This window comes from Haliaeetus albicilla, chromosome 11 (assembly GCF_947461875.1).
Source record: "Haliaeetus albicilla chromosome 11, bHalAlb1.1, whole genome shotgun sequence".
Classification (NCBI taxonomy): Eukaryota; Metazoa; Chordata; class Aves; order Accipitriformes; family Accipitridae; genus Haliaeetus; species Haliaeetus albicilla.
The window spans coordinates 35349683-35362402 of record NC_091493.1 but is presented as its reverse complement, the minus strand read 5'-3'; the positions used below and the strand labels follow the sequence as shown (position 1 = coordinate 35362402).

At 37.3% G+C, this 12720-nt stretch overlaps 1 protein-coding gene across 3 annotated transcripts in view; it reads right to left on the bottom strand.

Annotated features, from left to right (window-relative positions):
* The window catches only part of INPP5F (inositol polyphosphate-5-phosphatase F), a 46612-nt gene that overhangs the window by 13356 nt on the left and 20536 nt on the right, over positions 1 to 12720 (bottom strand). The window contains exons 3-10 of one of the 3 annotated variants that reach the window (XM_069797105.1): positions 10946 to 11082; positions 9412 to 9540; positions 8525 to 8692; positions 8155 to 8211; positions 6371 to 6569; positions 3725 to 3904; positions 1800 to 1867; positions 1232 to 1356 (exon numbers count right to left, since the gene is read on the bottom strand). In XM_069797105.1, the coding sequence (XP_069653206.1) occupies positions 1232 to 1356; positions 1800 to 1867; positions 3725 to 3904; positions 6371 to 6569; positions 8155 to 8211; positions 8525 to 8692; positions 9412 to 9540; positions 10946 to 11082 (1063 nt within the window). Of the gene's footprint in view, positions 1 to 1231; positions 1357 to 1799; positions 1868 to 3724; positions 3905 to 6370; positions 6570 to 8154; positions 8212 to 8524; positions 8693 to 9411; positions 9541 to 10945; positions 11083 to 12720 lie in introns of those variants that run through there. The other 2 variants (XR_011326933.1, XM_069797106.1) reach the window with 2 other exon arrangements.

Sequence of the window (12720 nt, the reverse complement as noted above, 5' to 3'; positions counted from 1 at the left end):
CAGCTACAGACATATCATCCCCTCCTCCTCCCCCCACCCCACCAGGTTGTTTTCAGCATTGTTCCCTGTTCACTCACAGTGCAAAAATAAACAGTCCTGGTCACTACAGCAGTTCAGGAGAAAAGCAAACAAACAAAAATGAAAGCTCATTTAAAAGAGTAAGTATCAGATCAATTCAGGATATCAATAGTCCTACAGAAGTCTCAAATGCCATTACTATTGTCAGGGGTTTTTCCCTTTTCCCTTCCTCTCTCAGACAATATCTACTAATGACATACTTATTCAGTCAGTAATGCTTTCCCAGGCCAGATGTAATCCCTAGATTAAGTTAGGAAATGAAGATTAAAACAGTTTTTCGACCCCATATTCGTACACAAATATAGTCTGCTTGAGGGAAACATGAGAAATGCATGCCTGTGACAGATCACATGCTTGGGCATGTGAACACTGCACTAGACCAAGCTAACAGAGTGGAGTCATGAAAACACGAACTATTTCTACCGGATTAAAATAAAATCCGGTTTATTTTATAATGGAAAAACAGCATTAGGGTCCTGAAAGAACCCATCATGTGTTTATAGAAACAAGCAAGAGAAACAAGAAGAATGGCTTGTAGTAAAAAATTAAGAGCAGAATGTTACATAGTTTGAAAAGCAGGTCAGCCACAGCTTTACATTCATAGCATGTTTAAGGAAACCCTCTTGCTTAAAATGCTAACAACTTCTAAGCTTTGCCTAATAAATAACTGCATGTTTAACTAGTCAGGGACACAAGATCAACAAACAGCAGTGTTTGGTTACTCAAATTTGAACTTTTATAGTGCTTTAGTTTACAAAATGTATTATAGAATCATAAAATCATAGACTCATTTAGGTTGGAAAGGTCCTTTAAGATCATCAAGTCCAACCATCAACCATGCCCAATAAACCACGTCCTTAAGTGCCTTGTCTACACGCTTTTTGAACACCTCCAGGGATGGTGACTCAACCACTTCCCTGGGCAGCCTGTTCCAATGCCTGACAACCCTTTCAGTAAAGAAATTTTCCCTAATATCCAGTCTAAACCTCCCCTGCTGCAACTTGAGGCCATTCCTTTTAAATAGGAAGAACAGGACGAGAGGAAAAGTGTTTCATGCAGAAGTAGAAATAATAATGGCTTTTCTCCTCCCTTCTAGTCTCCTTTCATGCTAATAAAAAAAGATGCAAAGTGACATTTTTAAAAGGTTTCTTACCAGTGCTCATGGAAGTCAAATGAAACATAAGTCAGATTTGCATTGTTGTACAGAAGAACTTGTTTAAGGTAAGCATCTCCAATAATCTTCTCTCTGCCTGTCTGATCCACCAAATTAATAATAACCTGTTCAAAAGTGTAGTTATTTAACACTTGTCATCTGCCACACAACTTGCTTAGATACATAGCATGGAATAACAAATAGTCCAAGAGTTAAAAAATTTGTAGGCAATCTTGCTGAAGTTACAGTCTTTGCTACATTATACCCAAGATCAAATAAGCACCAACAGTTACCTGCCTACCTGAATTTTTGTACAGAGAAGCTATGAATTCACAGGACAGGTACACAAAAGTGGGGCTTACACATTTCTGTAAGTTACTGCTGTTTTTTAGAGGTGACTTACAAGGATACTTGAAAAGCTTAGTAAAATTCTATCTATGTACCACCCTTACAATTGTCTACGAGCTTCTAAAAAAATCACAACCCATATCACCAAGAAAAACCTAAAAACATTAACTTTCATCCCCTGCATTTTCAGAAGATAACTATTTTATCATGTAGCACTCACCTGCTTTTTGTAATTTTTCAGCTGTTCTTCAAAATGTGCACGAAAACAGGACACCGTTTCATTTTCACCTACAAGGCAGAGCAGTGTTGGACAGAAACAGCCTGTTCAGCAACAAGTCCTGTTTGACGCATTAAATTACGCCCAAATCTATACTCTAAGAAACCAAGATAGCTTTGCTTGAAGTACTTAGACACACAACATAACACATTGTACAGAATTACTTGTAAAGGTCTACCATCAACTTGCTCAACTTCAACATTGTTGTTCTACTACTATAGTGTATAGGAAACACCATTCTTAAATTTTGCTTTATTTTGCTTTTTGTGCAGAGCAGATTGGACAAAAATTTAACTTCTAATAATCCTGTTTAATCCTTCTACATACACACCATACACCCACATAAACATCTCTTCCAAAAAAGAAGAGTGCTTATATTTGTTTTGCATTTTTTGAGAAAGCAAACTGAAGTACAAAAAAGGTTTGCAAATTGCAAAGAGGGACATGCAGATCAGGGGATAATACTGAAAGTGTTACCCAGTTGTCCTAGAGGACAATACTACTTGCAAATAAAAACCAAAAATGCTACCCAGTTGATTCAAGGCACCACTGATTCCTTGAAGTCTCAATTCCTACCCATAAGTCTATCAAATTAAATGCAATTCCTCAATATTTTTTTAAATAATCCTACTAGAAAATAAAAAAAGAAAAAATAAGATGAACAAAAAAAAGAACTGCTCAGCTTAATAAACAGATGTCACAGCATAAGCTTATCGGGGCAGGGGGGGATTAGGAGGTATTTTTATTTTCCTCACTTTCTGAATTTATTTAAATTTTCATTTCCATGATGTGGCAACAAGTCATCCCTCTCCAGTAATCTCCAGGTTATCTGGTATAAAATCACAAGAAACCCAAATTTGTTGATGCATCTTCCTTAAGTTTGCAATGATCATAACTGCTTGTCAATTTAAAATTATGTGCTTTGCCCAAGTTCCTAAGCAAGCTCAAAGGCCCATTTTACTAGGTCTTACTCAAGACAGAGAAAAACAGTCCCTTAACTTTCCATCATCACAGCCCCCTCTGAAAGGGCAGGGTTATTTTATTTTCAGCCCTAAAAATTGTCTTCAATGGCAGAAGACCAGACCTGCTAATACTAGAGGAGAATGTGAATCCAACATACAAGTTGGACTCGTGGAAGTACATACTTATGATCTAGGATGCCAGTCAACCCAATCCAGTGGCGGTCTGATTGTACAAGATCATGAGCATACTAGCTTCCTTCCAAGAAGAGTTTCTCTTTTACAATGCTAAACCTCGAGAAGATACTGTTGACCTCCATCTTAAGAAAGTTCAGGCTATGAATACCTATTCATACAAGCATCCAGATTTGCCAGAGTCTCACCAATAGTCTCACATGTTTTGGCTTTTGCATTATCTTTCAGTGGAAAAGGAAGCAATTTAGATCTGACAAAGACCCATAGATAGGACTTAATTTCAGAGAAGACAAAAGCACACTATAAAACTGTTTTCCCACATTGAAATAGCAGTTCTTACTGCAGACAGAACCTCAGTGTAAGTTAAATTTGTGGACAAAAGTATTTGTAAGACATCAATGTCTAAGCAGGTTCTCAAAAGAGAAAACCAAATTGTCTCCCTTCCCAACTCAGAAAACACTGCAACAAATGAGACTAGACATAAAACGGATACTTCATTAAATACTGAAATTCAAGGCCTGATGTAATTTACAATGGACAAGAAGTTAGAGCTCTGCGTAGTTGCAATTAGAGTAGGAGTTAAGTGGAGTCAAGTCATTACTGTTATTCCTGGCTTCTAGAAAGTGCCACTGAAAGACTAGTAGCAAAGCAACAGTCCAATGAACCTATTTCTAGGGGAACTCTCATCTTTAGGTATTCCACTCAAATACTTACTCTTGTCCAGTCGGGGCCGTGGGTTATATCTATATCCAACTTGGCTCCAGAAAACAGGCACAGAGCCTCTTGTTTGTATAAATGAAAGAGTATGATTATGAACATGAATCAGTTGCTCTGTCTCAACATAATTCGCCACGTTTCCATTTTTATCAACACCTCTTCGCTTGTACCGCATTCCTAGGAGGAACGAGAATGATCAATTCATATTTAAGTATTAGTCTTAAACATTAGTAACTTCTGTTACTGTTTTTGACACAGTAACACAGGAGAGTTCTAGCCAAAATCCATGATCAATGGTAAAGGTCACTCCTATCCTACTCTAATCCCAAAAAGTTATGTTGACTATACGGATAAAGTTTATTTACTGATACACAACAAGCAGCAGAAAGTAAGTTGACAGGGCAAGGCAGTCTACTGGCACTGTAAGTCACAGATCTTTCTAGTCCACGCTAAAGGATACACTACTTCCTGTTCTGTCAAGTTTAGCAAAAAGTTTTACTTTAGTGTTCAGTATTTTCCATGAACCTGAAGGCCACTTTTACTGACAGATGCTCCACTTCTCACAATGAGATCCCACAAGCAGCCCAAGAAGATTTGCACATTCCACAAAACAGAAGACTTCCCCTGCCTTGTTTTAACCTGTATAATTAATTCTGCATTTTAAGAACAGATACTGCTCTTCTGACTACACAGTTTTTTTGCCTAGCCACCTCTGACTGATCATTAAACAGAACAGGTAAGTGTTTGCATATGGAGGTTTGCCTAGCTTTTACTCGAAGGAGAATATATCACTATTTCAGAATGGATGCAGGTGGTAGCAAGGGATGGAGAAGGAATAAGTAAAAAGGGTTGGAGAAAGATTCAAGACCATGGTTGATAGCATGGAAATTCAGTTCCCCAGAATGAGAACAACTCTGTTCCAAGTCCTGAAGTAGCACTGGACCAAACTTTTGAACTGAACCTCAACAGCATTAGCTAAGGACTGTGGGAGAGAAGGGAAGAGGTTAGAAATAGGGAAGTGAAAGTAATGTAAAATACCTATCATAGGGACCTTTATACAGTCACAAAATATCAGACCAGTATAACAGCCTTTAATCAGACAGGGGCTTTTAGAATAAAGAATCAGTCATCCACTACTTACATCCTGCCACCAATAGTGGCTCTTACACCAAAATCCAAACTAAATCTTTGCACAGGAAACTTCAGCTCCCTTACTTTTGATATCTCAACTATTGCAGACACCAGGCTTTTACTCTCTTAAGCTTAGGAGCAGCTGTCTTTCTTTATCTCACAATACCTTTCCTTAAGGTCTTGGGCATGTTGGTAATTTAGTGCAGTGGTGGTTTTGTTGATTTTTTTTTTTTTAAATCACAAACAATCTGCCTGAAAGAATGAATGTATTTAGCATAGAAGTATATTAGGCTTTCAAATCAGTGTTTCCTCTGGGGTTTGTTGAGGGGGTTAGGTGTTTGGGTTTTGTTTTGTTTTGTTATTTTAACTACAATATTTCAGAAACGTACTCTTTCAAGTCTTGGCTAAAATTACATATTACAGGATGAATTAAACACACAATCCTATAATTATTCTTCAAAATATTGCATCAATTTACTGAAACAATCTTTTTGTGTCACAGGAGAAAGTTCAACACAGTTTATGCTCTGGACTAGCAATCAGATGAGCATAGTATCATTAACAGTAAGAGAGAATCAATAAGAAATTTGCCCTCTGCAATTCAGTTTCTGTATCTGCAAAACAATTTAGTATAAATAAGGCATACTGCAAACTAGATACTACCCCGAACCCCAAAGTATTTATTCTGAGTTGGTTTGTCTGACAAATAATTTTCCTGGGAACTGAATTAAATGCATTGAAGTGAGCTGTGGTACAAAGGTCAGTCCCATATCAGGGTAGGCTTACCAGTTTGTTTGGGTTTGGTTTTTTTTTTGTTTGGTTTGACATGTTAAAATCCTATGTAGGAAAGGAGTTGGACATGGTGGAGAATATCTTAAAAAGTCTCAGACTGAAAAGGCTTAGAGTTGAACAGGACCTACTAAAGTATAAAGTGATTCAATCTTTCCTTCTGTGCTCCTAAGGACGGGGAATATTTTCTGTTTACCTTGCTACTATTAGAATAAGTCAAATAAGGTGCAAGAACAAAGCATGATTCTTATTTCACACCTTGGTCCTGCATAAACATCTCCTGGGACACAGGCATGCAGACACACCTGCCTTTTCAAGTCTCTATTCATCTGCTGTCAAAGCCCTCAAAGGAAGACTTTCAAAAATTTAACTCCAACCCAGGCCTACCAAAACGTATCAGGACAGAGCTGTACGCAAGGTCCTAATCAAGGTGCTCTTTGCAAAGACAGAACTTTATCTCAGAACTGCAACCTCCAAAGATGCATTCAGTGCTCAAGACGAGACTAGTGAAGCTCACTTAGTAACTGCCCTAAGAAACAGCTGTGTAGTGCTGTATGCACTACGGCCTTTTCTTTTCCTCCTATAAGTGGGAAAGGCTGTAGCACATACTTTGACAAAAGCTGACCATCTGCTGAGCAGCACAGCACTCTTTCAAGTTTTATCTTCTGCATCCCCTTCCAGTGTTCAGGAACAATCCCAATACCTTGAACTCTGTTTGCCTACCAGCTCTGTGCCGACTCCGGCGTGAAATAAGTGCCACCAGAAATGTTGGATGAATGTCATCTACACAAGTTGATTCCTGAGGAGGAGTTTCAGGACTGCTCTTATCATCATCAGAAGATTCACTATAGTTTACTACAAGTTCTTCAATTTGCACAAATCCTTGTATGATGGGTATAATCCAGAAGTCCACTTCAGCATTCTGAAGGTTACAAAAAACATTTACATTCCTGTTGGTTCTACATTACCTACAATGATTTCTGCCATTTCTCATGTTTATAAACAGTTGCTTCACATGCTTTTCATGTTCTAAGAAGTTTTTGCCATATCCTTGTCTTATTTCTGTAAGAGATACCAGCATTTTTCCTACATTAGTCATAGGACTTTTAAATCAAGAGGAAGAAAGCAAGCTACTTAAGATTTTTTTTCTGTGGAGATTAAGCAAGCTGAATCAAGGCAAGGCAAAAAGCCTTCCTCTACTCCCAGCTATCTAGGGACAGAAGGAAACCCTACAATATCTAAAAGCTTCTTTTCCAGTTTCCCCAAAGGGACTTTTCAATACAACGTTACATCTGATGTTTAAGCACATTAAAAGCTTATAGTAGTAACTTCCCATGTCAAAAACAAGAATAGTGAGTTCAGATGCAGCAGGAAATAAGGTAATTTATTACCTAGTTTCTGCCTTAAGGCAGTTTTACAGCCTCTATATGGACATATAGTATATTACATTTATGTAGGTAGATAGATAAAAATTTAAAAGTGTAATGTTGTTAGCCTGTTTTCAGCAAAACATATTAGCATAAGCTTTATATGGGCCAACTTAGTACCCAAGCCAACTGGTTCAGTGCTCTGCACATTAGTGCTTTGTCACCCTAAAACATCAATTTCTTAAACAGAATTGAGATCCAAATTCCCTACTAATTCGAGGTTATCCATTTATATCTTATAATGTGAAAAATACAACTAGTTAAACTCCTATGTTGTATGCAACTTTTCACAGAGCATCTAGGTTTACCCTGCTCTGACTCCATAACCAATAGAGTATGTAAAATTATTAATGAAAGAGATGCAGGGCATAAGGTAAGATGTCCACTGTCATCTTTAAAAGAACCCAAGTCTTGGTCTAAACTGGCATATAGTAGTTAGTAACTCAGTCCTTTATCTACAAGGTTCATTTAAAATGAAGTGAGATGATATATTGAAGAAAGAGCGGTGGTTCTATGTTTCTTTGTGTGCTCATTAGCCAGGAAAATGCTTTATCTACTCTGAATAGCTATTCAGAATAACTTGTTCTACACTACTGTTACATTGATCAGCTACTCTGTTGAAGGAGAAAAACAGTATTCTCTACTTAGGAGGACAAAAATCTTGTCTCAAGAAAACTTTGGAATTCAGAGGTTTTTTCTGGCTCCTCCTTCTTATCAAGTTCAGCTCTGTCCAGGGATAAACCATTTCACAGATGAATACATCTTAAGTTTACCTTTGAAATCAGCACAAACATATCACATCGAGTTATTCTCCATTGCCTTATTGTAATAAAATTTCAAATTTGGTTGATGCTCATTCATTAGCAATGATCACAGGCTAACTAGAAGGCTGCCAGAAGGCTGGCTGGAGGAAGAAGGTAATGCCAGCTGCTCAGCATCAGAAGGCACAGCCCTCCCTAATCCTGACCCATCTGCCAAGCAGGTTTTTAAGTAAACTTCTACAAGGCCTTAAGTAAACATTTCAACTAAAACTAAAGAACAGTTCTCATAATACATGTTATTGTTAGAAGCAAGACTCACATCAATGCTGATGAGATCTTCAATCATATGCTTGTTCCAAAAGAATCTGTCATCAACCTGTTTATAACAAAAAGGGCAGTTTCACATTATTTTACTTAAGGTTCGGCAATATATTTGGTAAAGACACCAGTGTTATTCACTACAACTGTACATACAAGTCTAGTGTTCTTTGCTTTCGACTATAACAGCTCAGTTCAAGACATGACACTGCAGACTGTTTCATTTCCTTGCACTGAAGCAGGTTACAGGGCAAGACCTGCAGCTGCTGTAGGTTATACCCACAGAGAATGTGACCAGTTAAGTTTGGACCACATACATTATTGAACAGCACATGTCCCAATAGAACAAACAAAGAAACAAAACAACTTACTTTTCGCCACAGTGGTAAGTTAGTTTTCTCACACGCACTCTGCCTCTGCACAGAATTTGTTAGGTCATAGGTCAGGCTGTAGTAAAAGGAGTCTGAATCCATGAACATTTTGAACAACTCCTCCAATAATCTCTTCTCCAGCTTCTCTTTCTCTTTACTTTCTTTAATCTGAACAAAAAGTAATAGCTTGCTTATGTCTTTCTCTTTGACTGAAAAAGACTCCAGCGATATTTGCTAAATGCCATTTCTAACCTTGTAGACAAACATTTTCCCACTGAGGAGCAGGATCTTAAAATTTCTAGCAGAGTTAAACACATGGGACAGCATCTTCAGAAATATCATGCTATTACTTTTAGCAGTAAGAGCATTCAAAGCAGTCAGACTCTGAAACTTTTGGAGGTTACATTCAAGTAGTACTTTTCAGTCTCAAGAGTTTCCAAGAAATATTGGATCTACCTGTTCTAATTTTAATAAATATTATTTGGACTTTCTAATCCAAGCCATTATTGTGTTAAAAGCATTTTGATAAGATTATATGGTGTTCTCTGAGGAACTGTGCACCAAATTTTGTCTCCAATTGCATATTAGAAGAGACATGCTTATGCAGAGCAATATGTAGAAGTGTAGAATCCCAGTAGAAGCTAATCCTGGTAAGAAGGCATTCTATTAGTAATTCTGCCAAAATTAATAATTACAAAATGAAAAAATCATAGAAGAGCCACAGTTAAATAATTGAAAATCAGATTGAACTTCAAGACAGTAGTTGCATGTTCTGCAGTTTTTCGCTACTTCTCTTTTTAGGTCTTAGTACTCCATTTGATCATCCACAACCTTTGAATTATCAACTAAACATCTTGGAAGAACAAGAAAACAGTAGAAAGCTTTACCTTCTTTTTATTTGGAGCAGACACATTTGATTTAATTTGAGTAAGAGTCTTCAACAGAAATTTTGTGTCATCTGGTGACTGTGTAATCTTCTCTGGCTTGTTTATTCCAAAATGGTGCTTTTTACAAAGCTAAATAATGATATTGAATTAAAGCAAATACTTAAATACTCTTTAAAAAGTTCAAGGAAATTTTAATTAAAGTCTACAAAAGCAAGACTGAAATGTCCACAAACCTAGGGGAGACACTCTGGAATAAATACAGGGGGAACATGCAGGTTTCCATCTATAGCAAAATTTGCCCTCTTTTATATAAAAGGCATTTTCTGCTGTGATTGTGAGAATGTCTGCCTCAATTTGACATGACGTGAGTATCCAGACCCACTTCAACTTCACACCCAAATTACAGTGTAAATTAGTATTACTCACTTGTATTGTTTTTCCTTTACCCATTCTCTTTTGGAAGAAAATTCTGCAACATTTAAAATAAGGGTTTCCCTTGAAGCCAAGTTATAGAATTAAGATTCGAAAACAGGATGGAAGCAAGAGCATCCATTAAAAAATACTCTCTCCTGATTCAGAGGGCAAAAGATATGACAGCTTCTTCCCCAAAACACACCCACACAAAGCCCTATATTAGAGATATTTGGGGATAACCTCAGGAGTAAGAGTTGAAGTACTTGGGAGAGGGCACTGCAAATCTGAGTTCTTGTACAGCTTTCTAGGCACAGAAACACCTAGCTGATGCAGTACGTTTTTGCCTACATAATTAAGAACAGGAAGGTATTGCATCTAGGTTTGAAGTCACATTCTTGCATCCCAGACCCTGGGAGGTTCTAATGCCCAGACTCCAAAACAGTGCTTCAGCAGCTGTTCATGCTCCTAGAGTTCCACCAAAGCTTTGGAGATTCCATGTTACTCTTTCCCTCTTCAGGGAAGGATTCTCATGCTGTCATACAGGCACCATAGATACTATCACAAGTCATCCTGTACCCCTATCATCATCCCTCTCTGCCACACACACTCAAAAGAGAAGCCTGAAGCCAGACTTGTTCTCCCAACAGTCTACTAAACAGTGTACATCATCTTAGAGTACTAGGATTTACTGGAAGTCTTACCATCCTAGTCATTAAGTAGTAATCAGGATAGCTTTTTTTTAAGCAAAAACCCAAGGTTCCTATTCTAGTCTACAGCTTTGTCCCTTTAGATGATTCCAATGGATTCAGTTCTGTTCTCAAATGATCTGTTGCTCAGTTACACTAATAAAATTCTGTTCCTGTGTGATATTTTCAAGGGTCTTTATGAAATTTGGCTATAATATTATTGTAATTTCCCTCCCCAGCAGAACTGGTGATATCTATTTAAAAAAATAAAAACTTTTAATCAAAAAACAGTATTTAAAAAGCACAAAATGTTCAATACATCCACATACACCAGCAAAAAGAGATAAAAGAGGCATATGTTTAACTATTATATTTCACATTTAAATTTCACTGAAGCACAGGCAGGAAAGTCAATTCACTGAAGATAGTCATACCTCTAAGTCCAAATCCTGAGGCTCTGTTTCAGAAAGTGGAATCACTGCAATCTTTGTTATTTTGCAAACCTCATGGTCTCCTGGAAGTTTGCCAATCAATGCTTTCTGACGAATTAAAAGTAGCCACCACGGTAAATCTGGAAAAAGAGTAGTAGATGCTTTTATTTGTCTGTCAGACATTTACTTTGATTAGTCTGCCAGAAGCTTCTCCCCACTGTAAAACCCCTGCCAGGAACCATTTGACTAGAAGACTCCAGTGAATGATGATTTGCTATTGCTGTTTTGTTATTATGCATTGCAATTAAGAAAAAAACAAAACACCTCTACAAAAACAATACTTATTCAGTCTCTAATATAATAAGGAGATCAACTATTTCATAGACTTAACCATTAGAGGTAAAGTTAGCACTGCATCTATAGCAATTAGGCAGTCTCTAGGATGATGCACATTCCCACCAACATCACTAATGGCAGTACAATTTGAAAAGAATAGCTGGAGCTCAACAGACAGCAAGCTAAGATTTTCCCTTTGTACCTTCTGTTGTGTATAAAACAGCAAACAAGACAGACATGGGTAACATCCGATTACAATATTTAGAAGTTAAGAAATCTGGTGAGCAAACATGGACTGCATCATAAAGCAACTCATGTACATTTAAAGCTTCCCAACATCATTCCTGAAGTATGTGCATCTTAGTGGTGTAGAAATTAATGAGCCAAAGATTAAGTTATTGGTAACAGGTGCATTCCATACACACACTCAGTCTACAAAATTTGCAATCATAGCTTCAACACTTTAAAGAGACAGGGAAACAGAACAAACATTCCCACTGACTGCTGAATAGTGCCTGGACATTATTAGCTTCCTAAATTTTAATCCCTTGCTTAGATCACTAGCATGCTAGTAGTATGCTGGGCTTTTATGAGTCAAAAGTGAAAGTTCTGTTGAGAGATAGAAAAGGCACAGAAAGTCCTAGAGACACACATGTACACTCACAATTTCTCCCAAATGAGAAGCAACCAAGTTTAGCTGAAGAGGTCATATACAGACATTGAAAGCCTGCTATGGTAGACTTAAACACACTTCCACACTTGTGACAGTTGAGTGTGTCATATTTTATGCCTTTGAATACAATATACAGCCTTTGAAAAATCTATTTACAGGCTTTATAGCAAATAAAGTCTGTTTTCCTTGCTCAGTAAATTCTAAGCAGTATTTTATCCTCCAAGTGCTTAAGAAAAACCCAGGATAACATGTTTAAAGTCACAGGACACCAAGAATTGTTCTCTTTCCCAGATTTTCCAATACACATTCAGCATAGAATTAAAGGTCTATCAAAGCTCCCAATAACTGCAATTAAAAAAAAACCTTGAACACTTCAACCCAAATCTGACAATGTGTACAAGCAGCAGTTTCTTCTATCTAAAGAAATTGAATAATCATTTTAAATAGACTACTGTGCATTATGACACTCCACTCCTTATTTTGCTTTTGTATTACTATCTTTAGAAAAGAGATGTGCATATGTTGGGTATTAAGAAGCCTTTAAAAGTTACAGATCCTCATAATTACAAATACACTGTGAGAACCAGAGGCTGCACCCCAAAAAGGGAGGAGGGAAAAGGGAATAAAGACATGCACCACTTATTGAATATATGTGATCTTCTAAAGCAAGTCCTGCACTAATTCCTGAACACAACATCAGAAACATAATCTCTATAGGATCACAGAGACAAGTCGGGTCGGAAGGGATCTCAGGATGTCACCCTGCACA